Genomic DNA, 27,312 nt, shown 5'->3' on the forward strand with positions numbered 1-27,312 from the left:
CATGCCAGTGCACCTGCACGTGGCAACTGCAGAACAAACAGTTCTTCACATATTGACTTGTTAAGATATAGGAAGGCTTTGACACTAAATTGCTTGGACTCTGCAAGTTTTTATATGCTCAAAGCAAAACGGGGCATCCAAAGGTAACCTGTCAATCTGAAACCACATCTGCTTCAGAGAGTCCTCCAGTTATAAAACAGAAAAAGAAAGGACCCAGGGAAAGCAACAGATAAACTCCCTTGTCCTTATATTCCTCCCTAGGCATCTGCTCTGGTCACTCCCAGTGGCATACCAGACCAGCTAAGCTTTGGGCTAACCCAGCAGGGCTGTTTTCACATTCTCAAGAGCATTCTCTTCATACCTCTCTTCCTAAATTGCTTTGCAGTGCTGCTAAGAGCCATAGTAAAACACAGCTATGCAGGCTTGGACCTGAAGCCAGAAAGGGTTTTGTTTGTTTGTTTTGAGTTGCAAAACATATCCAAGAATCTATCTCATTATACATACACACAGCTGTAAAGAAAAACAAACCAAGCAAACAAAAACTCTTCAAGACTGAGGAAATTCATTTCACTGTCCAAAGACAAAGCACATGGTTGATTCATCGGTACTTGGACAATGTTTTAGGCAACCAATCCGTCTTATGGAAGTATCAACACTGTGCCAGTTTCTCAGTAGGTGCCCATGTAAATATTTCCCCTGTGGCAGCATTTAAGAGGAACAGAAATTAATGATAATAAACACTGCAACACCAATACAGAGATCCACCTTTCCTCAAAAACCTTACACCATAGATGACTTCTATAATGTGGGAGCCAATGGGTCAGCTCACATAGTGATTACTTATTACAATCTTGCTTTTCAATTGTAAGAGAACAAACAAGAAAATGTTTTTAAAAAATTCCAGAGAACACAACAGTAGAAAATGAGGCAGCAATATGAAAATAAAGAAAACTCAACCCCTTTCTCTCTTGAGCAGAAAATATTCACATAACTGAGGTCATGAAACCCAACTGCCTTCTGCATAATTACAAGCACTTTGAAGAAAACCACCTATCTTCAGAAAGACAATAGAAGCTGTTTTTATTTACACACCCTTCCCTTTGTTTTTCAGGCAATGTTTCCCACTAATGAGTACCCAGCTGTTAATGACTTGGGTCTATCCCAGAAGTTGAATTCAAAATTCAAGTAATTCTGGCAGATCAAGAACATCAAACAAGAGCTGTAAACCTGAGCAGTTTTGCAGTATTCTAAGAGATTAGTTTGGTTCATGGTTAATTTACAGGTAAATAAAGTGAGATAAGCCTTAGGCTTCACCAAAAAGTCTTCTGTCTGCCAAAGGTCTGGTTCAGCCTTTTGGAACATGAGATTAAGCACTCCTCCTCCAAGAGTGCAGAAATAAACAGAAATATAAAGCCAGATCAATAGGAACAAAGCATCTGTCAGCGAACTCGTCACATTTAACTAATTTAGGGAACTGCTGTCAAGAGTGACTGAACCACAAGAAGAAGCAGAAGCTCTCCCAAGAAACCATTTAATTCTTTCTCTTTGCTTTAAGGCTATCTATTTGTTTCATGAAATTCACTCTTAAATGAATAAAAGCTGCACAAGTCTGAGAAGAGGAGAGCAGTCAGTCTGTTCCAGGTATTGCTCCTTGGGGACTAAAAGCTGATATGGCTACAGAGTCCTCAGCTCAGGCAGAGAGAATGTATTACCAAATCATTACACTGACCTACAGTGACAATCAAGTTTTGGAACTTCTCAATAGCAATATCTTGAAGGCAACAGGAGAATTATGGATATTAAAGGAGTAAAACAACATACATTATTTGACTTTTCTTTATGAACCTGGCCCCATCTGCCTTGTCCTTAAACTTGTTGGCTTCTGCCAAAATCTCACTTCCCACAGCGAGTGAGATAATAAAGCCAGCAAAGATCTACAAAGCTGAACATCAGAGTCCTGACAATGCCATCTCAGTGCAGCCAGACTGCTGCAGCACCTGAGCAAAAGCACAAAGCTTCAGAGGGAACAGCACAAAATACACAGCACCATCACCCACTGGCCAAACTCTGCCAGTGCAAAATGAACACAGAGCAGAAATTTGCAATTATTTCAATCCTACCTGTAAGGCCTGCATTGAAAGATACATTTACACTGCTGATTGCTGACAGATTCTGCACAGTCCTTAGTCCACTGCCAGAGGGGATTACTGCTGTTTGCCTGCCAGGCACAGGACTAAGAACTGACAAACTGAACTCTAAAATTAAGGAATGCAAATAAAGTCTTCCTCTCACGCTTTTTAACAGCACAGGAATAGCAACGGTTGCAAATATTTAACAAGAATTCCCAAGTTTCCAACCTGGTTCTCAGTGAAACACTTGAAGAGTTTAGTAATTACTTACTTAAGGCAACATTTTATCATTATTTCCCCAGCAAGTCAGCCAATATTTGTATGTCACCACCTGTAGTTTCACACAATCTTCTTCACACAGAAGGATTAAGTGCAGTCATAAAACACCCACCTGCATAGGGGATACAGCAGCAGCTGGGGGAGTTTTCATGGGGCTTGGGCTCAGGGGAGTGCGAGGAATTGTGGCGGCAGCAGGGCTTGGAACTAGGAGGAACATGGAAAGGAAGCCATGGTGAGCATGACGCTGCTCTGCAGTGCAACAGGAGACTGCTAAAGCCAACCCTCACCTTGTACTTTACATTACCAGTTTTACCAGATCACACTCTCAGAATTTCAATTAGCAATTGACTGAAAAGTCATTTGAAAGTATGCCTACACATTGACTCCCCTGCAATTACCTTCACTTGCTGTCTTTCCATCATCCATGGTAAAAGCCTGAGCTGGCTGGGGGTGGACAAGGCTAAGGTGCAGGATACTATTACCTTGGCAGATGTAAATCATTGCATTACTAGCTCTCTGATCTTCAGACAATTAAAGAGATAGCAGCAGGCTCCTGGCTCTGCTAGTAATACAAGAAAGATAAACTCTATCACCTGCTTCTCCTTTCTAGCTTCTAATCAAAGTTCATAAGCACTAGATTATTATATACCTTAAATTTTGGGATTAAACAAGTAACATTTTTAGATATGTATGAAAACAGAAAAATTGTATATTGGTGAATCAGTGATCTGATGATTTAACAACATGATTAGACATGAATGCTGAGGTAGAAGGCAGATATTAGCTTGAAATAAAAGATTTCAAAGTGAGAGGGGATTTGTCATTTAACTAAACTAACTCTGGCAAGAAAGCACCTTCCTCCAGTAATACATTTAAAAAACCTTCCAAATTAACACTAGAAAAGTAAAAAACTGTAAATACCTGTGAAAAAAAATGAGCAAGCACGGAAATAGAAGCATTTACAGAATGGTTAAATAACAGAGATGGTTCTGTATCTTAAACTTCCTGGTTCTGCAGTGGAAAGCAGCTTTGCTGTGCACAGTACTGGACTGGCACTGCTAACTCAGTCTGCTTCAGACCAAGCCTTTTTACATTAAACTTATGGTGACTTTGTTGGACATGAAAGTCAAAACCCAAAGACCTGGCAAAGGAAATACTTTAATCCACACAAGGTTTCATATGCAGCTAAAGGTGAAACCCAAGTGTTTCTAATTTCAGAATAATTACTTGGATTCCTTATTCTGGACCTATGGAGAAGAACACCACTTCCTCCCACAAACAGAATCATAGCAAAGTCCCTTATCTCAAGAGTGAGACTCCTTTTATTCTAGAAACTATCTCCTATATCTTTCAATAGGTGATACTGGCTGGATCTTACTTTTAACTGTCATCAGAGCTCTGAGTATAAGATATAAGTTATTAAAAGAAATAAACTCAGCTCTAGCTATTACATGGCTTTTAAAATGCTTAATTTGGAACATTAAGTTCACATTTTAATAATCAGGCTGAAATCAGCTGTGCTCCCAGCTATAATTATGTGTGTCATATGTGTTTATGTATTTCTAATATACAGGAGCATTGAATCAAAGCATCCAGCATATGAGTCACTGGCAATGCGACAGCAAAGAGAAAAATAAAGACAAGACAAAAAAGGATGCTTGCACTTAACTGCAGTGAACAATCTGTTCTGCAATCCAGTTTGGGTCGGTTTGTTTCAGCCAGGACAGGGTAAAGCAGTTTGCCTGTGAGCCATCAGAGAGCACAGGCAGAGGGCAGCGTGGTGCAGCTGCTGGGACCCACCTTGGGAGGAGGCACTGTCGAAGGACTTGATGAGCGTTTTCACAGTGGGAGTGGGCTCTGAGGAGGTGGAGGATCGGCGACTCAGGCCCATGCCTTGTCTCAGAGCTGCCAAATCTCTCTCTACCGCGTTCATGTAATTGTACACTCGACCGCGCTCTTCTTCCTGCCTGAAGTCAATGTGCTGCTTGTTTAGGGCATTCAAAAAACATTTTAACATGCAAAGGCTTAAAAAAATCAACACAAATTGAAGCTGAATTAAAATCTATGGTCCAAATGGGTCATTACATTAACCTAGTTTTCTTTACACTGTAATTCAGAAATAGGTTATCAACCCAAATTTTCACTGTAATTTCTTACTATTTGTCAGCAACAGAGCTCAGCATCTGGTAAAAAAAGTCTATCAAATCAATATTTGATATAAGGCTTAATTCCTACTCCTATCTCACACACATGGATGGAAAAAATTGAGACTTAAGGATTTCATCATTCCACATGAAAATAATCATCTCAGAGGGAAGAATTTTTTTTCCACCTGAATAAATGGAAAACATTTAATACTAAGGAGGTAAGAATACGTTTCTGGTATACATCTTTAGGCAGCATTAGCTTTTCTCCAAGTATCACAGCTTGTGAAAGGATCTCCTACCCTTCTAGATGCTGGGCTAAATGTAATGTACATCTATCTCACCAAATTCCCATCCATGAAGAAAACAATTGTTTTATATATACACATCACAAGCATCATTACTGTAAGCTATATACAGCTCTGACCCCTAGAGACAATGCAGTCAGGATTCAAATGGTGCTGTCCAGGATGTTCCCATTTGAGGACTTCATTACTTCTGAAAGACATATAACTCAGCTTCTAAATATCTGGAGCACCTAATTCAAGCCACAACACATCACAATTTGGATTATTTTTGTTTTTATATAGAAAGCACCACTAATTATCAGTGGAAGGAAAACAGTGTAAGTTACAGGCAAAACTAGATGAAGGTTTCTTCTCAGGTAAAAACCCAGCTGTGTTTTTAACCACACCAAAAGCCTTGACTGCTAATAAAGAAATATTAATGATGGTACAGGAAAGCCAACACTGCTTGTTTTTCACACTGTGGGAAGCCAAATCATTTTGAGCTTAAATGAGTTAAACTGGAAAAATCCTCCATTCCAACTTGGTTTTGTAAATGCCTGGGTGGATTAAGTATACAGTATAAAGAAACAAATATTGCTGTTGTAAAATGCTGAAAGCTGTAGGGGGATAGAATATAAGAAAATAAAGATAGTGTAGAAAGTAATCTTACCCCTAAGGAGTTACAGCTGGGCCAATTATCAAAGATCAGGAACAGGCCTGACTTTACCAGGCCACAGCTGTAAGCAGTGAGAAGAAAAGTGCTAGAAAAGAGTGGGGTGGCTGGTTGGGAAGGGAACTGCAGTCAGTTGGCTGCTTTGTGAAGAAGAAAGAGTCAATGCTCTGAAGAGCTGCCCACAAGAAACACCAAAAAACTTCTGTGATAAGGAGAGAACAGTATGGAACGCCTGCAATATGATGACAGCATAAAGCAGCTCGCTGAAATACAGATCCCTACAGTGAGAGGATTTACAAACTTCTGGAGCCTCAATAATTAAGAAACTGGTTTCCAAGCTGCCCTCTCCCTGCAAAAGAACCACCCAAGCCTGCTGTCAGTGGCATACTTGCGTGACTTGATCTCCTCCAGCTCCTTGGTGAGCTTCTCGTTTTTCTCCTGCGCTTCGTGCAATCTGCGCTTCAGGTCCCCGATCTCCTCCTGCGCCTCGGACTTGATGTCATTGGCAATGACCACTGCAGTCTGCAGGTCTGCCTGGAACTGGCGCCATTCTGCTGACTCCTCCTGCAAGCACCAATTTGGAAGTTAAAAATAAAAGTTATCCTTATTATTCATAGTTTTGCTATGCTGTTAAAGGAAATTATTTACAGGAACAACACGGGTACTTGTTCAGTGTTAGGCACAACCTAACTCACAAGATAAATTGAAGAGGTTTTGCTGGAAATAACTAGACTTTGAAAGTTATTAATTTCTTTTCTGGAGACAAATAAAATGTTCAAAGTGGAGGAGAAAAATATTTAATATTAAACTCCACATCAAAACACACAGGAACATTTTCTCCTAAGCCAAACATCACATCCTTGTGACACTAAGAAAATTTTTAGCAATGTTTCGTGGTTGTAAGTTAGTAAATATATTCCCCTGATACCTGTCTTTCAGGAATAATTATTTTATTGGCATTGTATCTGATATTATTATCTTTTCACAATTTCATAAGCTGGTCTTAAGACATTCTAAGCTGACAATTTCTTGACTTTTTTGGTTTTTACCTACCCGGAGTCTCCTGTGAAGATTCTTAATCTCTCTTTCCATGTCATGCTTTTGATCCTGAAGTTTTTTAACTGTATCTGGAAAAAAAGTTAAATTCCCTATAAGATCTAAGTCAGGGATTTATCTACTTAAAAATGAATAGCTGAAAAGGCCTGCAAATGTTTTTGAAGACTTACTCAGAGAAGACATTTTTTAACCAAAGACATCTGAAGAAACATAGTATGGAAGGAATGATTTGCCAGAGGCTGTTAATAGGCACACACTCCTCTGTGACTGGTAAGGGGAACAGCCTAAGCAAACTCAATTCTTATACAAACCCCAAATCACAATAGTAAAATGACAAAGCAATAGCAAAGAGCAAGTAAACAAGGTAGGCAATTTAACATGAACACATGGATGTCTGGGGGTTTCCCCTCCTCAAACATAAGCTGCAGCTACAGGAAGCCTTTTGATTCCCAGTTTAATTCCTGCCACAAAGCAGCTGACATAACACTCACAGCCCTGCCTTCCACAGGGATAAAACTGAACTCATGTCCCCAAGAATCTGACATTCTTGTCTATCAAGCTACTATTTGAGGTCAAAGCAAACTATATTTACAGCAAAAGGCCAAACAGTCTGTGAGCTTGTGTTATGAGAGAGAGGGTCCCCTAAATCTGTCAGCAGCCACACAGCAGGGTGCACAGCCCAGCAGCAGCAGTGTGTGTGGCGTCTGACAGACTGGCTACTGCAATTATTCCTCATTTGTGACTTTATTCAATACACAAGGACCATGTGATTGATTACTCCATTCTTAAAACTAAGCAACTCATGAAGCAGCATAAACTTCTAATCAGTGTGTCACTTCACCGATCCTTGCATTCTAGGATGTTTTATTTCTGTGGCATTGTGTGACTGTAAAAACTGTAAAAATGATGGAGAAACTGACTAAATGCATTTTTTGGTTCAGGTTCATTATCCCAACACCTGCTGGAAACAAATCTTTTTCCTGTATATTTGCAATGCTCTTTCTACAATACATTTAGGGTGTTCAATACACAAAACCTTCCTCAACAGCCCCAAGTACAGGGACTTTTTTAGTCACAGTTAATTTCTTTACAAGAATTGTAAAAACAAAACCTCAGCTGGTCTGAAAACACAATAACCTTTCAAACTTGGAAAAGTTGGAACATAAAAAATAGACAGATCCTTCTGTATTTATCTCCTCCTTGTAAAAGTGCCTATTTTAAGTTGCACCCAGCTGATCTTTAAGCTTTGAAGATAAGCCTACAGGGTGGGCCACTCAAATCTCATGCTACCGTGATACTTAAGCAAAGCCCTCCAATTTTTAGCTTGTCTCTTGATACACAACTTGTTTGAGCTAAATTCAGAACTAGGAGGCCAGCTTTAGGCCAAAGTTATAAAACTTGCTCCCCCCACCTTTTCCTTGAAATACATTTCTGAACAAATCAAGTCGATGTTCATTTTCACTTTTAAAACACTTCAAAGAAAAAATGTTTTTAAAAACAAAATTTGCAGTACTACTAAAAGCAAGCTATCTAAAAATAACCACAAACCAGAAACCATAAATGCACCCAGTTAAAGCTTGTGCAGTGCCATTGTTCTGAGCTTCTGTGAGTTATGACACGCACCATTAAATTTTAGTGTATTTATGCTTTGAAGTAAAACACAATGGTCTGAATATTCTGCAGGTACATAAATAATACAGAGCAGTTTACAGCAGTTGTTGGAAACAGTGCTCTCTCTCCTACCCAATCAACCAAGGATGCTAAAAATACCCCCCACCAAACTGCAACTGAATTTGAAATGGAGTGAGAAATTATGACTAAAATAAGTGATTTCACCTCTTCCACCAACTACAGCCTGAAAATTCAAGTAGTCAAATTAGGGAGAGGCTGCCATGGGGCACCCTTCCTTTCTGCATCCTTGCAAACTCCACATTCTTCTCTAACACACACAAACTCTTTCCACCTCCACTGCCTGAATTTTCAGTATGGCAGGACAGGTACTTCCACCATTTTCCAGTCTCCCTCTTCAATGATCACAGACAACAAAGAAGACTGAGATAAAAGAAAAAGTAACTACATGTTAGAGTAAGTGAAGAACAAGGAGATTCTTCTGATGAATGAATAGGATAATTAAAAATGGCAAATCAGCGAGCTCGTATTTGACTGCAGGATCCAATTACAGCTACATTTCAGAAAATTATATTGATTGAAGCCACAGTTTGACAAGGCCTTGCCCATGCCTAAGAGGCAGAAAAAAAAGATTATGGGACATGCAGACTACAAATGGTAAAGAAAACCTTTACAGCTAGGGCTGGGGGTGGGAGGAAGAGTTTTGTAAGGCTACCAGAGAAAAGGTATCAAGATGTTCTGTATCTGCAATTTTTACTAATTATAATGTAACTGGCAGTTAGAAATTATCACTATGAAATAAAAATTAGTATCAAGATTCAATTGTGTAATTTCAATAGTTTCTGAGGAAAAAATACTAACAATATTTACGTGCAGTAGTTTCAGAAAAAATGACAATTCCTGGGAAGGGACACTAAATCAAGTAATTGTGACCCAGGCAATTTCATAATGGACACTCTCACAGTTTTTGTACTGGGTACACAGGCATGCCTTACACTGGGAGAGCATTTTCATTCTTTAGCATAGAAATGGCTATCCCGACACAACCACAAATACACAGAGCAGTGTAAGAACTACAGCTTCCTTCTGTAAGGAACAGGCACTGGGCACAAACACCAAAGCCCAGTCAATTTGTAGACCAATCCTGCTTTTTGAGCTCATCATGTCAGACAATACATCTACACAGCAAGAAAGGTGACTTTTTAAGGGTCTGCCATTAGTCACAAAACTAAAAATGTTAAAAAAGGTACAAGAAACGAACATCCTATTGACTTTTCCAACACTTTGTTAGAAAAGGCCTAAATATGGTAAAGCAAACATTTCATTTTATAACTGCTGTCAAGATCCTTTTCAAATGAAATATAGCAGAATTAAAACTAACACTGTCAGTTCCATAAAAGAACTATTCATTGAGTATTAAATATATCCACCTTCTAGCTCACCTACACTTGTCCTAAAAATTTACTGACTTCTAGTTACAGACTAGGAGAACCTATGTGCACCTGTGCTAAGAGAACAAGCAATGATTATTTTTGTGCTTCAGAAGAAACCTTTGAGAAGTGGTAAGCTAACCTACAAATACACATTTGCAGCACATCAGGAGTCCAACTTTTCTGGAAAAAATTTCCCCACAAACTCTTATTAACTGCTTGGGAGAATAACAGGTTTCTGTTTCCCACTTAGTTACTGCAGATGACTCATGTGACAGCTGGGCTACCTGAGTGCTGCAAGTTTTTGGGAGTCAGAAGTGAAACCCAGAGGGAACACGCCATCTAGTGCAGTGTCAGCCTTCCCCACTGTCCTTCCTTCCTCTCTACCTGTTTCAGCTCGGCACAGCATGGAGGATCTAAAACACAGATTATTTCAGTATTTCTTAGACTTTTTACATACAATAGAATCATAGAATATCCTCAGTTGGAAGGGATCTATCAGGATCATCGAGTCACAATCCTGGCCCTGCAGGCCACCCCAACAATCCCACCCTATGCCTGAGAGCATTGTCCAAACACTCCTTGAGCTCTGGCAGCCTTGGGGCCATGACCACTGTCCTGGGGATCCTGCTCCAGTGCCCAGCAACCCTCTGGGTGAAGAACCTTTTCCTGGTATCCAACCTAAACCTTCCCTGACTCAGCTCCAGCCATTTCCTCAAGTCTTGTCACCAGTCACAGAGAGCAGGTCAGTCACTGTCCACAGTGAGGTCACTCCTCAGTGTCCTCCAGGCTGAACAAACCAGGTGCCCTCAGCTGCTCCTCACTAGGTTTCCCTCCAGGCCATTTCAGCACTGTGCTTCAAACTCCTCAACCCAGCAGTAAGGAGCTCAGCTGCAGTGACTGCAGCTCTCACCACATCTGGATGCATGTCAGGAACATACTGTGTGCTTTTCATCAATGCAATTTGCATCCTGCTGCACACATCAAAGAAACCCCTGTTTCTGCAGGCAAACATATTAACAGCTCAAATGTGACAGTTCAATACCCAGATTAATGGGAAAAATGTTCCATTGTAGGTTCCTTGTGTTTGAAAAGCCCACAGTGAAGCATGCCCTAAGTGCTTGGAGTGTTTCCCATTCCTACATTACTATTTGTGTTGATTAATCATTAAATTGAATGAACACTCATCTATGAGGCATCTTTCTCCTAATTGTAAAGTCTTTAATAAAATCCTTAAGTTATAATTTTCCATTTTGTGTCTGCAATTCTATCTCTTAAATGTTGTGTGGACTACCTCTAAGTCCCAGATTTTTCACAATGTTCTATGTTGTCACTACTTAGAGACTACCATGAAAAAACTCCTGTAAGAAGTTTAACTATGAATCCAAAGTCAACAGAGTTTTCAAGCTGTCAGAAAGAATGCACTTTTTAAAAAAGTTTATAGAATTCTTGGTGTGCCATCCTCTCTTACTGCCACTAGATGCCACTCTCCTTCCAGCACAGAACTAAAACAGCTTGCTTCCCCCAAAGGATCACGTCAGGACATTGGCTGGTCCACACGAATTTTCCAAGACCAATGAATAACAAAGACTATTCCAATTTTTCTTGAGAATTTTTCCCCTGGCAGAGATTTGTCTGCCTGAATTTTCACCAGTCGAAATTAAATATTTGACAGCTGGTTTGTACCCACAAAGCAGAAGCACCTAAAATCAGAGCTGCCTTGTAATGAGGTATTGCTAGGCAGATACCCAAGTGTCCACCTGACTGCAGTTCTGCTCCCTGCACGAGGGTACTTCAGTTCACGGACAAAACAAAACAAGTAGAAAACTGTTCAACCTTTTTGAGTCTTTGCTCCAAAACGACTGTCTTTTAGCACAGAAAGGGAAAAAAAATCAGAATAAAAACTTTATTTTGTAAAGAGAAGCAGTGATTGCCTTTCAAGATAAAGAAGGACTGCTTGGGAAACAACACTCTCAGCCATGTCTGAAGATACTAAGCTTGAATAAACAATTTAGCTTGCTTAAGACACTAACTTTTATTGCTAGCAGACCAATTTAAAACCCTTTCTATGAATATTTCCCTTGTTGCTAGAAGGAATCATGCTTTGGTTTTTTTGCTATCTTGTTTCATCTTTGAATAACATGGAAGACTAACAGATATTTAAATTCTCTAAGCAGCACTGTGCAAATACAGCTTGCTAGGGTAGAGTTGCCCGTGTTCTTAATTAGATGGAGACTAATTGCAGAATTCCAGCCCGTGGTAGGAATGTCTGAGCAGGTCTCCAAGATCAGAGAGGGAACTAAGGCCCAGAGATCTAGACAGGTACACAGTAAACATGTTTTCTACCACGTGTTTTTCTACTTTGAAGAACAACTTGAAAACAGTATTGAAGATTTCATATTTGTTCTCTATTCATAGGTTTTATTCCCACACCAACTACTAAGTGGGTCTGGAAAAGCTAAGCCAACTTGATTTTTTTCTTCCCCTAGTGTGTAAGGATTCTGCAAAACCTAGTCTGACTTGAATTCAGACATACAAAAGACAAGTGAAAATATTTTCAATATTAGTGTTCTACTTGAGCTTTTCTTAAATTATCCTTTCTCTCCAGAGAAATGCATAATACTTACTCTCCAAATCAGATATGATAAGATTGTCATGAAGCTTCACAGCACGGTGCTGCTCTACTTCATCCTCCAACTCAAAGATGGTTTCTTTCATGTCACTCCTCTCAGTCTCTTTTTCATCCAGTTCTGTCCGAAGCTTTTCTAGAGTCACATTGAGATCCTCAATTTGTTTCTTGGCTTCTTCTTGGAACACTCTATATTCATCTTCAACCTAAAGAATATATCTCAGTTGCATATTAGACACACCTTTTGTTTTGTAACTACCACAATGACAATCTATTTCTGCAACCAAACAAATACAGGAGAAATGTAAGCTTGGCCTATACATTGTTCCAGTGCAACTCTTCTCCTGGGCCAAAGTTAAACTTTTCCTTATTCCCAGGCTGGATAAATGAGTATTCCCAGCTACGCTCAGAGCAGTGCCCTGCATACAAGTGAAGCAACACTACCACTGTACCAAGGCTGAGGTTTCATGAGCAGCTGATCCAATTTAACATCCAGCTGCCATGGAAAAGGGACAGGGTGGAGGGGAACTGTTAAAACTCTTTATCCTTCCTTTCTCTTGCCAAGAGAGATGAAACCTGGTCTCTTGGGCATCAATTTTAGTGCTTGCTGGACCTGTGTGATGAGTGATTTTCTTAAGCAAGTGTGACATTTGTGTGTGAGGTGTGTTAGTGAGTTGAAGCAGTTCTCAGAGGAGTCTGTCAAACTATTACTTTGAAAAAAAAAACAAAACAGGGAAGGGAAGAAGTGGTTGACTTCTCTCATTCAGGAGCAGGGGAAGAGGCTTTTTTATCCTGCCTCATCAAACTGTGACATAAGTAATAGGCTGGGATCAGTGGCACAGGAACATTTACCCAACAGGGTTAAAATATAAATTTATTAAAATTTATTTAAATTTTTATATATATATATAATGGGGTGTCAGAAAAACAAGAGAAAATAGGTTGTGGTTTAGGATGGGCAATGCTGGCAGGCACCAAGTTTAACAGACAAAATACCCTGCTCTTAAGTCATCTGCTTTAGTGGTTTTTATTTTAATAGCACTCTCCAACTTTAATTATTAAAATCATCTTAGTTTGTTTTTCACCCCAAATTAAGGTTGATTCTAACAGGCTTGATCATGACTAACATGTTGATTTGCAGCTAATATAGAGTTCACACATTAAATTTGGTATAAAGTGTCTCTTCAGGAAGATATACCTTTAAATGCATATGTAAAGTTATTAAATCAATTGTACAATTCTTGCTTTTATATTAAATTATGGTAAATAATTTTACTAGACACAGCTACTGCATAAATAAGAAATATTTGGGTCAAAACAGAACCAGGAATAAACATTTTGATCCAAAAGCTAATCAGCACATAAAGTCTTGCAGAAGGTGGGCAATTTAAGCACTAAATTAGTACAGTATCTTAAATACTGTTTAAGTTTGGACACTGAAATAAGTGGTGGAGTTTAAATATTTTTAAAAAGTAACACAACAGTCACCCTGTAGCTCAATGCATCCAGATCATTTTCTCAAATGCTGACATCATTTTCATAACAAAAGTCAAGAGAAAGTAATCAGGTCTAACACTACTGCAATCCAATTAAGCTCATAATTAATCTTTTACTTCTGAAAGAACTACAGAGGCCAACAGGCCATTGTGTAGACGGGATGGCAGAATGCAATGGTATTTTAAGCACTACCTTAGCAATGGCATCTTGCAATCGATTGGCATCGTTGCGGGTGTGTGCCAGCTCCTCCTGCAGACCACTGGCCAAGCTCTCTGCTTTTTCCTTATCCAACCTGACACTCTCCAGCAGGTCTTGTATATCTGATTTATCTCCAGAGTTGTGTATGGAATACAACTCGGCCACTCTCTGCTTCTCGTGCTCTAGCTGAGCTTTCAGCCTGTTCATCTCAATCTGGTCACTGGCTACTGTGGCTTTGTACTCCTCTAAGGTAGATGCCAGAGCCGTTTTGCTTTTCTGCTCTGACTCAATAATTCGTTCCATGTGGTGATTCCTTTCTTTTAATGCCCCTATCATTTCTTGGGCCTCCTTGTTGTCTTGTTCTGCCATCTTCAAAGTGTTGCTCAGGTGCTGCTGAACGCCCAGCAGCTGCTCCCGCTCGAAGCGCGCGTTCTCCGCCAGCTCCATGTAGCGCTGCTCCAGCTCCATGTAGCGCCCGCTCTTCATGTCCTCATCAATCACGTAGGAAATGTGGTGCTCATCCAAAAGGGACCGGAAATACTCGATCTGACGGCTGAAGTGCTCCAGCTTGTCACTCTGCTGGCACAAAGACTCCATCAGGATTACTTTTTCCTCTCCAAGTCTTTCATTCTCGCTGTTCAGCTCTTGTGTTATTTGTTGCAGATCTGCAAGCTCCTGAAGCGTGGCTTGGAGCTCCTCAGCTGTACTGTGTTGGTTCTCTTCCATCTGATGTATCCGTTCCGTCAGGCAAGCTACGGACACCTCACTCGCATTGCCACTGCTTCCCTTCCTAGACCTTTCTATACTTGGTACACCTTCAGATTCTGAAGATGACGGAGCATCTAAGGCATCATCGCTTGATGTCAGCGGCTGATAAACTTCACTGCACTCACTGTCTAAATTATCCATGGAATTACTGTGTTGGTTGTCCATGAGAGTGTTTTCATCCTGACTTAACAAGTCTTCCATCGATCCAGGAGCAGAACCTTCCACTGAAGATGTCAGAGTGCCCCCACCATCACTGTGATTGCCAGCTGTAATCTCTGGACTCAAAGACTGATAGCCAAAGAGCTTTTCAGAGTTGTCCAGTCTTTGTTCCAAAGAAAAGCCCAGAGCATTTAGTCTGTCTTTTAACATTCGATTCTCATTCTTCAGCTGGTTGAGCTCTTCTCTGATGGCAGTGTTTTGTTCCTGTAACTGGAGCAGTGTAGACTCTACATCGGTTGGCTGATGGACAACAATGGCTTCTTTCTCTTCAGATTTTTCATCCCCCTCAAGATGATCTTCGTTGAGTCCCAGCTGAGCACGCATGTCCCTCAATTCATTTCTCAGATGCAAGATCTCCACATCTTTAGTTTTTGCTAACGTCAGAAGATCATTCACCTTTGCTTCCAGCGCAGCCCTGTCACTGATCTGATTGTCTGACTTGGACTTGCTCATGCGGATGTCGGCCTCGGGGTTGGTGCGGCTGCGGGAGCGCTTTGCCAGCCCCGCGTCGCCGGGGCCCTGCCCTGCCAGAGGCAGCTTCTTGCTCTGGCTCAGCCGAGAACGGTCCCGGATCCTCTCTCTTGAAGAGCTGGACTCTTTATTTCCAGAGGAAGTGCTACGCTTAGCTGTGGAACTTGTACCTGTGTGGTTTTTGAAAGTTAGGACATGAATTTAAAATACTGTATCCGTCACAGCAGGCCGTGTGCTTTGTATCAGCAACACAGTGGCTGATTTTCTGAAGCACAGAAAATCATCAGAAATGTATTTCTGCTAAATACATTTCACAGAAAATACTGGAAGTAAGCATTAACCCAACATTCAGCATTTTCTGTTTTCTGTATTTTCATCTCATTGCATAAAAATAAAGATAGATCATTACTCCTTTATTTACAGATGGTTTACAGCTTTGCAAGCATTACTGAATCCAAAACACAGCAAGACCTATTTCAATCCATATCAATAACACACCAAATGATTTCATTTTTCTCAACAGTTTCTAAAAGCTCTCTTACTTTATTTCTGTAAAGCAATACAAAATGTCCAAAATGTTCACTGTAACAATTCATCTTAGAGATTTAGTGCTTATATCATAGATTTTTTTAAACAGCCAATTTTAGAAAAATCTATTATTCTCTAAATTAATTATATTATTTCATCTTATATAATAGTTGCATAGTCAGTACTGAAAAAAACTAAAAGGAGCACCCTCCAAAAAAGCATTTACATTATTAAAAACAGGAAAAGAGTTTAGAAGGTGTGTGATTTGATCATGGTATTACTGAGCATTTCAGTAGGCAGCCTGGATCCTCAATACATTAAAAGAAAATAAAAAGCTCCCAACTTCCATCTTTAAGAATAAATATATCCATTTACCTGCAATAGTTTTGGGTTTGTTTTCTAAAGTGTTCATGGTTGTCCCTGGAGCTGAAGATGCTGTTGATACACAAGAGTTCTTCTTGGCCTTGACACCATTGGTCATGGTCACTCCACCACCACCAGCCATCCCTGCTAAGAGGTCATCATTACTCTTAGTCTGAAAGAAAGGGAAGAAGCAGCTTTAAAACAGCTGGCCCAGAAGTCTGTACAGCCAACATTTCTACTGCTAAAGATTCCTTCAGTTCAAAAAGCACATATTTGACAAGTCATGTGTCTGTGCAAGAATGCTGAGAAGTGTAAGTGTGCTGCACTGTGCAGAGTCAGTAAACTGAAATGGAACTTGAACTCCTCACATATGAGTGAGTATTGAAACTTCTCTCTGCCCCCAAAAATTCTTAATCTTTCAGTAACAAGGAGAAAAAATAAAAAAAAACCAAACAATTAAAGCACAGTAAAACATCATAGTGTGAAACTTCTCAATTTTAACTGGAAAGTTGCTTATGCATAAAAATGAAGGCAATTCTTAGATAATTAAACCACCAAATACCAGGAAGTTAGTACAATATCCTTCCATTGAGTATGATCAAACATTTTCTGGTGGACAAATTCAAAACAAAAAGCTCAAATCAAAGGAGAACAAAAATCAATCCAACATTAGCAAAACACAATTTCTAGCTCAAAATAGTAAGCTACAGACCACTGGAAACCAGGAGAGAGGCAAGGGAAAAGCCACTCTCACCATATATCCTTGCCTTGCTTTCAAGCTCTTTTCTAGGGAATTTCAAGAGATGGGGTATTTGTTTGATGGACTTTGTGTCTAACCTCATATGATTGTTCCTAAAACTACTGTTAGCCACAAAAGCTGCCTGGAATGTGACAAGGCAGCAAGCACAGGATTCTCAACAAGCAGACTCCCAAACAGAGAATACATCTTTCAGAATAAAGCAAATCTAGAAATACTAAACTCTTAAGCATTAATTGGCAGGCTTTATACTCTTTAAAATACAATTTTTCAAATGGTGAAAATCAAAATGTGCTCAATATTTTCCCCATTATATGAGAAAAAAAAACTAAAAGGAAACAGCTGTGCTAGCAGCATTCTTGAGCAACTGTATTATTCAGCTGGATAACACATTTGAACTCTCCTCCAGCATGCCAGCTAAAAGGTCCTGCTTAGGAGTTAACCACTTGCTTTCTATCATGTCTGCAAGTTTGCAACTTCCAGCTCCCTCACACATTCATATTAAAAACTATATTGCAGACATTACAATTCTATATATTTTGAATAAAGGTACACTTGCTTAATTTAAAAAATAATTGCATGGTCTCTACAGTCTCTTTTTGCAAATGCCAATTCCAGAACAGCTAGGAACACTGATCACAGCACTGTGGAAAGAGCATGGATGGGATCTGTGCCATTTACAGAGAGCAGCTACAAAACAAAAGGGAGCTTTGGGAGGAGAACACATTTGCTCTGCATGCAATTGATACAAATACAGGAAATTTACAGATAGAAAATACTATTTATAAGGGTAAAATCCTCTAGGACAAGCATGCTTTTATTGAATCATGTCAGGAATGGTGTAGCCTTCTGAGAAGGTTTATAAAAGGCTGAAAGAAAACACATCACTCCAAGGATCTAGTCTGATGTGCATCTAAAGCTGGCTTTTCTGCTATGGAAATGCCACTGCTGTTTGCTGTGCAAACAAGGCTTTTCCAAGGGCTCCTTCCTCCCAGGAGTCAGAGCAGCTCCTTGATCTGCCATGTCACACAGCCATGCAAACAGGCACAGGCAATGGAAATAGAAATAGGAGAGCAAAAATATCAGAGGGCTACAAAAGCCATAAAGCCCACCCAGCTCAAGTGGGGAGGATGGGCTGAGCACAAACTACTGGTGTACAACAATCCTGGCTTAGCTGCGATCTGATTAGATTTTGTACCTAATTGAAGCTCATTTTGTGGGCATGGGGGCACAGGGGGAGGGAAACAACTCTGTGCAACTATTGCTTAAACCAAGGGGTCACAAGAAGGCACAGAACAGTGATTTTCTGCTTTGCTGCTGGATCTGCCCACCCTCCTGCAAACGTGATGGTTCAAACAGCCTGTGAGCTGTCAGCATCTTTACCCTGCTGAAAGAATGGGGAAATTAGATTAAACTTTTAGACACTTACAGTACAAGCACATGTTATCAAGCCAAATAGGTCAAGATGTGACTCAGCTTGAAGAAAAAAAACTGAGTAAAATACACACGTTCAGACATTACTCATCTGCAGTCCTTGCTGAACAAAGGAATTTAAGACAGCCATTCTCCTTCTGACTTACCCATAAACTATTTCTGGTCTAGGTTGGAAGGCACTGCCTCCTCTGCAGCCAATTAGTAAACAGCTTCTCAAAGCTGTAACATTATACTCCTGGCAAAGAAAACTATTTAGCAAAGCTTTGGAAAAATTACAAACCAGCAGCTCTCTTCTTAATGTTCCACAATGGCAACCACTCAGAACCTTTAAAATCAAAGTGTTTTTGTAGCATATCTTTTTTAATTGAAGCAAAAGCAATGGTGTATATTTATTAAACAACTTTTCTCAATTACTAAGAACTGTGCCATCCTGCTTAGCATAAAAACTCCTACATTAAAATATGAAAAATTAGAAACTCTCATAATTAGAAATGCTCATCCAGACCTATTTTGTTTTTCTGTTTAAAAAACCACTTTATAATTATACAATTCATATTCTGTTTTCCTCTCACCACTTTCTTTCAGTGCAACGAAACTTGAATAATGACCTATACAATTCATTTCATCTTAGTTTCTCAACAGGTATATCCTATTTACTTCACCTCATTCAAATCCTTTTATATATATATAATTATTCCTAGCTGAGATTTTCTTTGATGGTTGTTGTTGCTGTATTTGAGTTTTTCAAACATCAAACTTCACAACAATCTGTAATTAAGTTACTGCATTTTGCAAACAGAATAAAAGCCTAGACACACGAATACTGAAAACACACTCTAATTTTTAATATTCAAATACTGGTCTCCAAGTCCTGGCTTTTCAGGGACACTGGATTTTGCAATTTGTCTGAAGTACAGCTGCTGTCTAATTACAGCTGGGAGTGTTAGCAGGATCACAAGCTCATTAGCTGAAGAAGTCAAAAAATAATGATCTTAAAAATAAGAATACATTATTTGTAGAGTATTTTTTGAAGGATTAAAAGTGGCTGGCAGTTAAATTTCTGTAATAATAAAGTGTGTGGGGTGCTGAACATTCACCCAACTGCTGGGCAAAGTGGGAGACAAAAACTACAGAGAAGGAACCACCAAGGGCATTGGGAAACAGACCCTGGGACAGGCTCAGCTCTGCTGAAGGGTGGGTCCCACAGCTGCTTCCTGTGCTCATTGTCCATTCACTCTGAAAACTCCACAAGAAAGGACAAATGTATGGAACAATGCAGTTAAAGAAGCCCACCCAAAGCTGAATGCTGGCCTATAGTTCTGTCATGAAGGGAATGCTATATTACAAAATAATTTTCCATTTTGCAACATTATTACTGACTGAAGCAAGACTGTTGTAGTACTGTATTTCTACTCTTTAATATGGGCCTTTCAATCAATATCCAACTTGAAGGACTGAATAAATTAGTAAGCATTGCAATAAAGCTACTTAATGCCAGCTTTTTGGTTTTTTTTGTCAAAGAATATTAAAAGAAATCTTAATTTAATAACAGACACCAATTCATCAACTCTACAGCTTCTATGAGGAAAACAATATGCCAAATGTTTCATCAGCAATATCAAATATAAAATCATATTTAAAAAGTACTTTTAAAAATGCAACTTCTATTGATACTTCTTTCAAGCCAGAAATTATGTGATTTGTCAGTACCAGTAAACAAAAAGCCCCACACACAACTAACTTTGTTCCCTAAGTACAGAACACTCAAAGAAGATTCATCACTATCATTAAGTCACTCAGTTGGCACAACAGCACCACAACAAGTAAATGACATCCAAGTGTATGAGTAAGCCTGGTGAACATAAACCTGAGATAAGCCTTAGCAATCAAGAGAAAATTTTCATTGTGCCTCAAACTCATAAACTGTCATGAATGCTAATCCCACACCAAAATATAGCCAGAAGTGTTACTAATATAAGTAAAACTGTGAAAGCATACTGGGTCAAATCTGTTCAGTGTTACATCATCCTCCTCTTTATCTCCCTGACAGGAATGACATAAGAAACTTGATAAGTAAACTACAAAGGACTTTAGTTGCTTGAGAGGTTTCTAGAAATATAAAGTATGTAGTGTCAACAAGCATCAAAAGATTATTTAAAGCTAAGAAAACTGCAGGATGCATTGGGTGATGGTAGACAGGAGGGGCACTGGGAGAAAATCTCCCTGAAACTTGGCTTGCAAGTTCATCAGCAAAAGTATTAACCATTCTTCCATACAAGAAAAGGAAGAAGAGACAGGGAACACACCTTCTGACTTCAGTAACCCTGCAGGGCTCTTACAGAGAGACCTCGACTCTTACATTTCTTTAATTTTGGATCTTTATTTGCCAGTTACTTAAATGGTCTTTGTGGCTTCACTGTGTGTCAGTGACAGTGGTTCAGGTCCCTGCTGGACACCCTGTTCTTGCTCTGTTCATTTGTTCCAGGGCTCCAGCAGCACAGCACTGCACACTGGGCTGAAGAGAACAAAAGGAGCTGGATCCAGCCACGTTTCCATGCCAGGAAAAGGAGGCAGAGCAGGCAGGCTCATTCCATCCATCCAGCCCAGATGTGGTTGCTCCCAGGTGAAAACTCCACAGCAGCACACCTCAGTGTGTCTGATTTTCTGTTGGAAGCCATATACTCCTCCATACACTGCCCTGTTTTCCTACTGTAAGAGAAACCTCTACCTTTGAACTTGTTCTGGGAGCAAGAACCAACTTGTGAAAATTCAGCTCAAGCAGTACTTGAGCACAAAGCAAAGGCCAAAACAGCCAGAAGAACTCGGCTGCACTGACCCAACACAGATCACTGATATAAAGAAGTTCTCATGTTAGATACTTCATTAGTTCTTTTTTCAGAATTAGTAAATAACTCTTATCAAATCCTATTAGTCACTGACACCATCCAAGCATAACACCAAACAAACAACATTGGTCAGAGCACAACTTCCACTCTGCTCCTTCTGCACAGCAGCCAGGTCCTGCACAGCACACTGCACTCCATCTCCTGCTGCAGAATGAAAGCTCAGCATGAATGACACACCAGATCCTGTCACCCTGCCCAGCGCCCTGTAACTACCCAGATCCCCTCCAGCTACCCATGCAACCTCCAGTCTAAGCTGCATTAAAGAAAAGCCTGGAAATTCTACCCTTTTTAAAGCTTTATTTTAAAAAATACAAAAAATCAGAATATCCTACTGGTATTACCTTCAAAAGAGACGCTGATGTCCCAGTTTTGGAGAGTTTTGTTACTGCAGACACTGAGGAGCCGTTTTCTGGTTTGGCTTTTTCACTTGTTTGAGCTTTATTTACTCCAGGCACTTTGGGCACTGAGCCAACACTCCTGCTTGCTTTCTTCATTCTGGGCTGTCTGTTTATGATGCATTTACAAACAAATCTACAAGCAGAAAGAAAGAGACTTTAAACATAAAATACAGATGAAAAGCAATGTCTTTTTTTTATAATGTTCTATTTAAGACCAGACATCCAGAAGAGCAGCAAAGACCACAAATTAGAGCCAAACAAAATGCATGTGACTGACCAATGGTTTTTGCCTTTTTTTGAAAGGGATTTTTGCTAAGGACTAAGCTCCACTCCAAATTATAATAATTTCTTTTTTCTGAAGTTCTCGTTCCTCAAACGGCATTGAACTGAGGATATTTTATAAGTGACCCATGTTGCTGAGCTCACTCGTTAGCCAGCAAAAGAAAGGCTTATTTGGGAGCAATGTCCTTTATTTCTCACTGTGGGAAGGAAAACACTGTGGGAGTATTCAGGCAACAGCTTAACTCCCAACAACACTGGATCTGAGAAAAGATTACCACTAGCTCAGTAAAACAGCAGTCATGGAGAAAAATTTACTGTACAAAAAAGTCCAAAGAAGTTGAAAAACCCAGACTCCTTCAAACCAACTATTAAAAATCACAATAATGAACACATGGAACTTTACAAGGATTATCTTCAGGAAGGAACCAGAAGCAGCTCCCTGGGTTCCATGGCCTGCAGTGAGGATACTCCTGCAGCCTGGCCCTGCTGTCTCTGATAGCAGAGAACTGCCAGCACTGCCATTGCACCCACAAGCACAGATGAAAGCCCAGAAAACAAAGCTGGCTTTATCCAAACCAGGAGCAGCCACAGCAGAAAATTGTAGGTATTACAACAACAGCAGCTGATTCCAAGGGAGCACAGGCTAACAGGAGAACAGCCACAGAACAGCCAGAACTTGAAGCATGGGCTACCAGAAAGACTAGACACACCAGGATCTTCTCCTCCTGCAAGAGTGAGGGTTGGCAGCTGTTTTCCTCATCACCCCTGAGTCAGATGTCATGGGATGGAAAATTAAAAGGACAACATCACTCCACTTTCAGTCTTAGGGATTCCAGTTGGAAGTTAGTGATCAGATTTATGTGAGCCCAATCTCACAGCTGATTTGAAACATGAAACACATCCAGACATTTAATCTCTTAAAAACTGAAGCATTTTAAAGGCACAAAAAGCAGACTGATGACTGTGTGCATGAGACTTTTGACATAACACAGTGGTCAGAAGTACTAAATAATTTCAGCTAACAAAATTAACACCGTACCCTTACACACACTCCTTCCTTCTGAGCACCACCTCAACTGCACACAAGTATATTTCAATTCTGACTTTGATAAAAGTCAGTAAAACTGCAGGAATTTTGCCTCCTCAGATCCCTAAGTACTGTTAACAGAAGCAACAGGAAGCTTCATCTTAAAACACTGAAAATATTTGTTTATAGCTTCCAGATTCCTTTTAGTTCTGAAAGCTGCCATAAACAGACAAAGAAAACTTTGTTTGCTGTTGCAGTTTCATCATCACAATGTCAAAAATGCACCAGTCCTGCCATAGAGCTACAAGTAATCAGAACACTTTCACAGAAGACTAAATAACTGAGAGATAATTTGAAATGAGAGACTCCTTAGAAAACCAAAACCCAAACCAGAAAAGCCCCATGAAGGCAATGTTTGCTATACACACCTAATATTAAGAGGTATAACTGCCTACTAGATTCCAGAAGCAGATGGTAACACTGGCTACCATCTAAGTTGCCACACTTCTATTTCTTGCCTTTTTCATGTTTATGAGTCACTTACTTGTGCTTTTGATCTTATTCAACTGAAAACTAAAACTGAAAAATACTAAAGAGGACAGAGGTCTTTAGTAGAACTGGTATCTTTGCTATTGAGTGGTATTTTTGATGTGCTACAGACATAAATAAATTGCCAATAGCACACTTGAGAAATACCCAAATGAATTTTCAGAGCGCAGTGTGTAGCAAAGCTGACTGCATTTAAAAAAGTATCCCAAAGAAAAACCACACACCTGTGCTAAATCCAGTCAGTCAGAAGCATCCCCTTTTGATAGCTGACAGATTGAGAAGGCCAGTGCTCCCAGGAGGGTTGGGGCACGGGCAGTGATATGACTGTGATACATTTGGGCAAAGCCTGACAACCTTGCCTGGCAATGCAGATGAAGCAGTGACTCTGGCTGGCATGGAGACACCCAGCACTGGCTGCTGGCAATGCACATTTTCCACGTCTGCAGAGCACATTCATCAGCCCTGACACACCTTGCAAAGCCAGACACAGCACACACGAGCTTTGCATGCACAGTGAACACAGCTGGGTCTGTTTATCACAACAAGTAAGAATAACATAACCCACTGGATGGATGGCCTCAAAGAGATGCAGGCTAACATTGCCTTTTACAGAACCATTCCTACTGGAATCAAGCTATCTCAGGGGGCAGCAGTGACAAGACTTTGTGATCTCAAATGTTTTTATCCATGAGAAGTGTTCCTGAAAACATGCCACAGTGTCTGCTTCAAGAACAGCGACAGCAAAGCAGGGATGGAAGCAAGCAAAACTCAACAATGTCAGCTAAGTATAATCCTCATGTTTCATCACAGCATTCCTTTAAAAGATCCAGAAATTTGACACTCAAGACCAGTATTTTGATTCACTGAAACTCAAAGGTAGAACCACATTTCCAGAAACTTTAAGGATTCATGGAGGACAAGAAGGCTTAGAGACCACTGTTCCTGTTTTAATTCCAGAGAAACAAAGCCTTAGTAGTTACTTTCCTAATGAAAGAAGTTTATATCATTAGAGTTTAAAAACTGAGAAAAATATACAAATGGGTCAGACAAAATAAGAACAAGACATCCATTAGCATTACAGGTTCTAAAAGCAGCTGCTTACTAAGAGTCCTAAAGAGAATTTATGGCCTCTCTGTGACAATTTCTCCCCTCCTGCCTTCTCCAGGAAGGAAAAAGAAGATGGGGTTTCAGCACTGAAAACAGAAGACATCAATTTTGTGTGACTAGAAGTAGAAAAAGCCATGCTTCACCCAGTTTCTCAAAGGGCAGGTATGGCAGATAAAAACTACTTTTGTGCTTCTGAAGAACACAACCACATTTCTTAGGAAGAAACAGTATTAAGAATCAGCAATAATCTTGTCTCTGCACAACAAGAAAATCGAACAGGAAATTTTAAAATAAGAAATAAAACAGTCTCTAAACAAAGGAAGCTTTCTGAAGAGTAACATACAGCATCAACAATTCAAACGAGAACTAAAATATTATTTCACTATTGTTTTAAAAAGAAAATATTGCATATAAAACTGTATTTTATATTTTGCCCTAGGGAGAAAGAAAGAATTACTGAAGACTTCCTTTCCCTTTATACACACTTCCTCCTCGAGAAAAAAAAAAAAAAAAAGGAAAAAAGACACTGCTAAAGAAAATACTCATCAAGAGGCAGAAGACGTAACTGGAAAACATTTGATTAATGATAGCACAAACAGTATCAATTAATCAAAATGGAAAAAAGCCAAAACAACAGCAAAGTATCAGATAGAAAGACTGCATTCCTAAACTCAGCTGTAACTATTCCCTCTAACCTGTATCCTTTCCCAGGCGTCTCTCTCTCCACAGCACACATAGTCCGGCACACAGGGGAACTTGCTCAGGAGTGCTCTCCCTGCTCTGCTGGAAACCAGTCCTGTGCTTTATACCAGCTGCAAACACAACTGCATAAATAATAATTTAAAACTGTTTTGCCCAATAGCATGGCTCTGCTCCTGACTGTAAACTGATATGATACATGCAGCCAGCCAACGTGCAATGCTTTCAGCATTACTCTTCAGAACCCTGAAGCAGGGCAGGGAGGGGATGATTCCTTACTGTGATTATTTTAATCTCATCCATGATTTAATATGCTTGTTTATGCTAATCTTGTTGTCACAAAAGTAAAGAGTAGTAGTTACAAGAGTACAGAATATAGTTTCCTGTGCCTGGAAGACAATAGAGGGTTGAGCAACAAAAGTATTTTTGAGAGGGAATAAGCAATGCTAGCTACTAAAAATCATGAATTATTAAGAAAATTATAAATAATCTTAGAATTATCTTTTAAGAGGAAAAAAAAAGAAGCAAGCAATCCCTCAAATCTGAGGATACTGAGCACTTTTGGAAACTCAAATACCCAAGTTACAGAAGAAATTGCTCACATCTAAGAGCAATGGAGTCAGTACACTTTCACTCTGTATTTGTGCAAATTCTTTGGTTTTGATATATTTAGGCTGACAACTTTGCCCAAATAATTAGGGAATGACGTTTTCAGGTCACTTATACAGTCCCAAAAGGCAGAAAAGCAAAGAGATTATAAAATACAGCCTCACCATCCCCCTGTAAAAGTCAGATACAGAATTTTCCCAACTCTCTGCAGACAAGACAGCACGGACACCATTTCATATCTGGAATATGAAATAAGCTATCTAGAAAGAGACACAGCTCTCCATATCTATAACTCTCAGCCTGCAAGCTGCACAAGCACTCTACAACATTGTCTCTTGCTCAATAATTCCAAAAACATGATATATAAACCACTGGATTCCAGCAGCCCAGAGCAAATAGTACATTTCTTTTATTGCTTAAGATCAAGACATCAGTTTTAGTGACTTGCAAGTTTGCTGATGCTAGTGGGTAATTTAAGATACCAAGGATAACAGGAGAGCCCATGGAATCACAAAAACCCTTATGAGACTAAGTGGACAATAAAAACAGCAAACAAAATTAAATAGAGGTAAACACAAACACATCTATCTCTCAGAGGAAAGCAATCTCAGCTTCAAATATAAATGTGCTCTCAGTGTACCATTAGTGCTCAGCAAGACTACAGCATTCTGATTCACAGCTTCATTAAACTATCAGTGCAGGGTTTGGAATGAGGAAAAGAAAAAAAAGCAAAGCAACTCCAGAAATTATTAAAGAAAGGAATAGAGAATGAAACATAAAACACAAATACCACACTCAACAAATCAATTTTTTGCCCATGTACCCACACTTTAATTGCTACGTGCAGTTCTTCTCTCAACCTCAAAAAAAAAAAAATTCTTACAGATCTTAAAATGATCGAGCAAGGGGCAAAAGATCAAAGATATATAATAGCTCCCATGAGATATCTCACAGGGATCATGACAAAAGCCAATCAATTCTGGAATGGCATGGAGAAGGCAGACTGGGAGTGGCTGCTAATCATCTATTCCAGTAAAAAACTAAAATTAAAGACCAGGAAATTAATTTAGAGCCAGATTCTAAATTTTAAAAAAAGGGATCTGTATGTTTAATGTATGTTGTGTGAGGAGATGGGGAGACTGGCCATGCACAAGGTACAGAAATTTCCTAATGGCTGTTAAATATCTGAGCACAAAGGGCTCAGAAACCCCTCTGAGCCAAAACTAATTACAAGGTGGGAGAGC

General features: G+C 39.6%; 1 protein-coding gene across 5 annotated transcripts in view; it reads right to left on the minus strand.

Annotated features, from left to right (window-relative positions):
* SPECC1L (sperm antigen with calponin homology and coiled-coil domains 1 like) overlaps window positions 1-27,312 on the minus strand; it is a 63,874-nt gene that overhangs the window by 27,991 nt on the left and 8,571 nt on the right. For 3 of the 5 annotated variants that reach the window (XM_050980404.1, XM_018916436.3, XM_050980405.1), the window contains exons 1-9: window positions 25,456-25,597; window positions 21,739-21,928; window positions 16,313-16,472; window positions 13,946-15,579; window positions 12,255-12,462; window positions 6,566-6,639; window positions 5,901-6,076; window positions 4,209-4,375; window positions 2,521-2,612 (exon numbers count right to left, since the gene is read on the minus strand). In XM_050980404.1, the coding sequence (XP_050836361.1) occupies window positions 2,521-2,612; window positions 4,209-4,375; window positions 5,901-6,076; window positions 6,566-6,639; window positions 12,255-12,462; window positions 13,946-15,579; window positions 16,313-16,472; window positions 21,739-21,928; window positions 25,456-25,496 (2,742 nt within the window). In that variant the 5' untranslated portion in view covers window positions 25,497-25,597. Of the gene's footprint in view, window positions 1-2,520; window positions 2,613-4,208; window positions 4,376-5,900; window positions 6,077-6,565; window positions 6,640-12,254; window positions 12,463-13,945; window positions 15,580-16,312; window positions 16,473-21,738; window positions 21,929-25,455; window positions 25,598-27,312 lie in introns of those variants that run through there. The other 2 variants (XM_050980402.1, XM_050980403.1) reach the window with 1 other exon arrangement.

This window comes from Serinus canaria, chromosome 15, assembly GCF_022539315.1.
Source record: "Serinus canaria isolate serCan28SL12 chromosome 15, serCan2020, whole genome shotgun sequence".
Lineage (NCBI taxonomy): Eukaryota > Metazoa > Chordata > Aves > Passeriformes > Fringillidae > Serinus > Serinus canaria.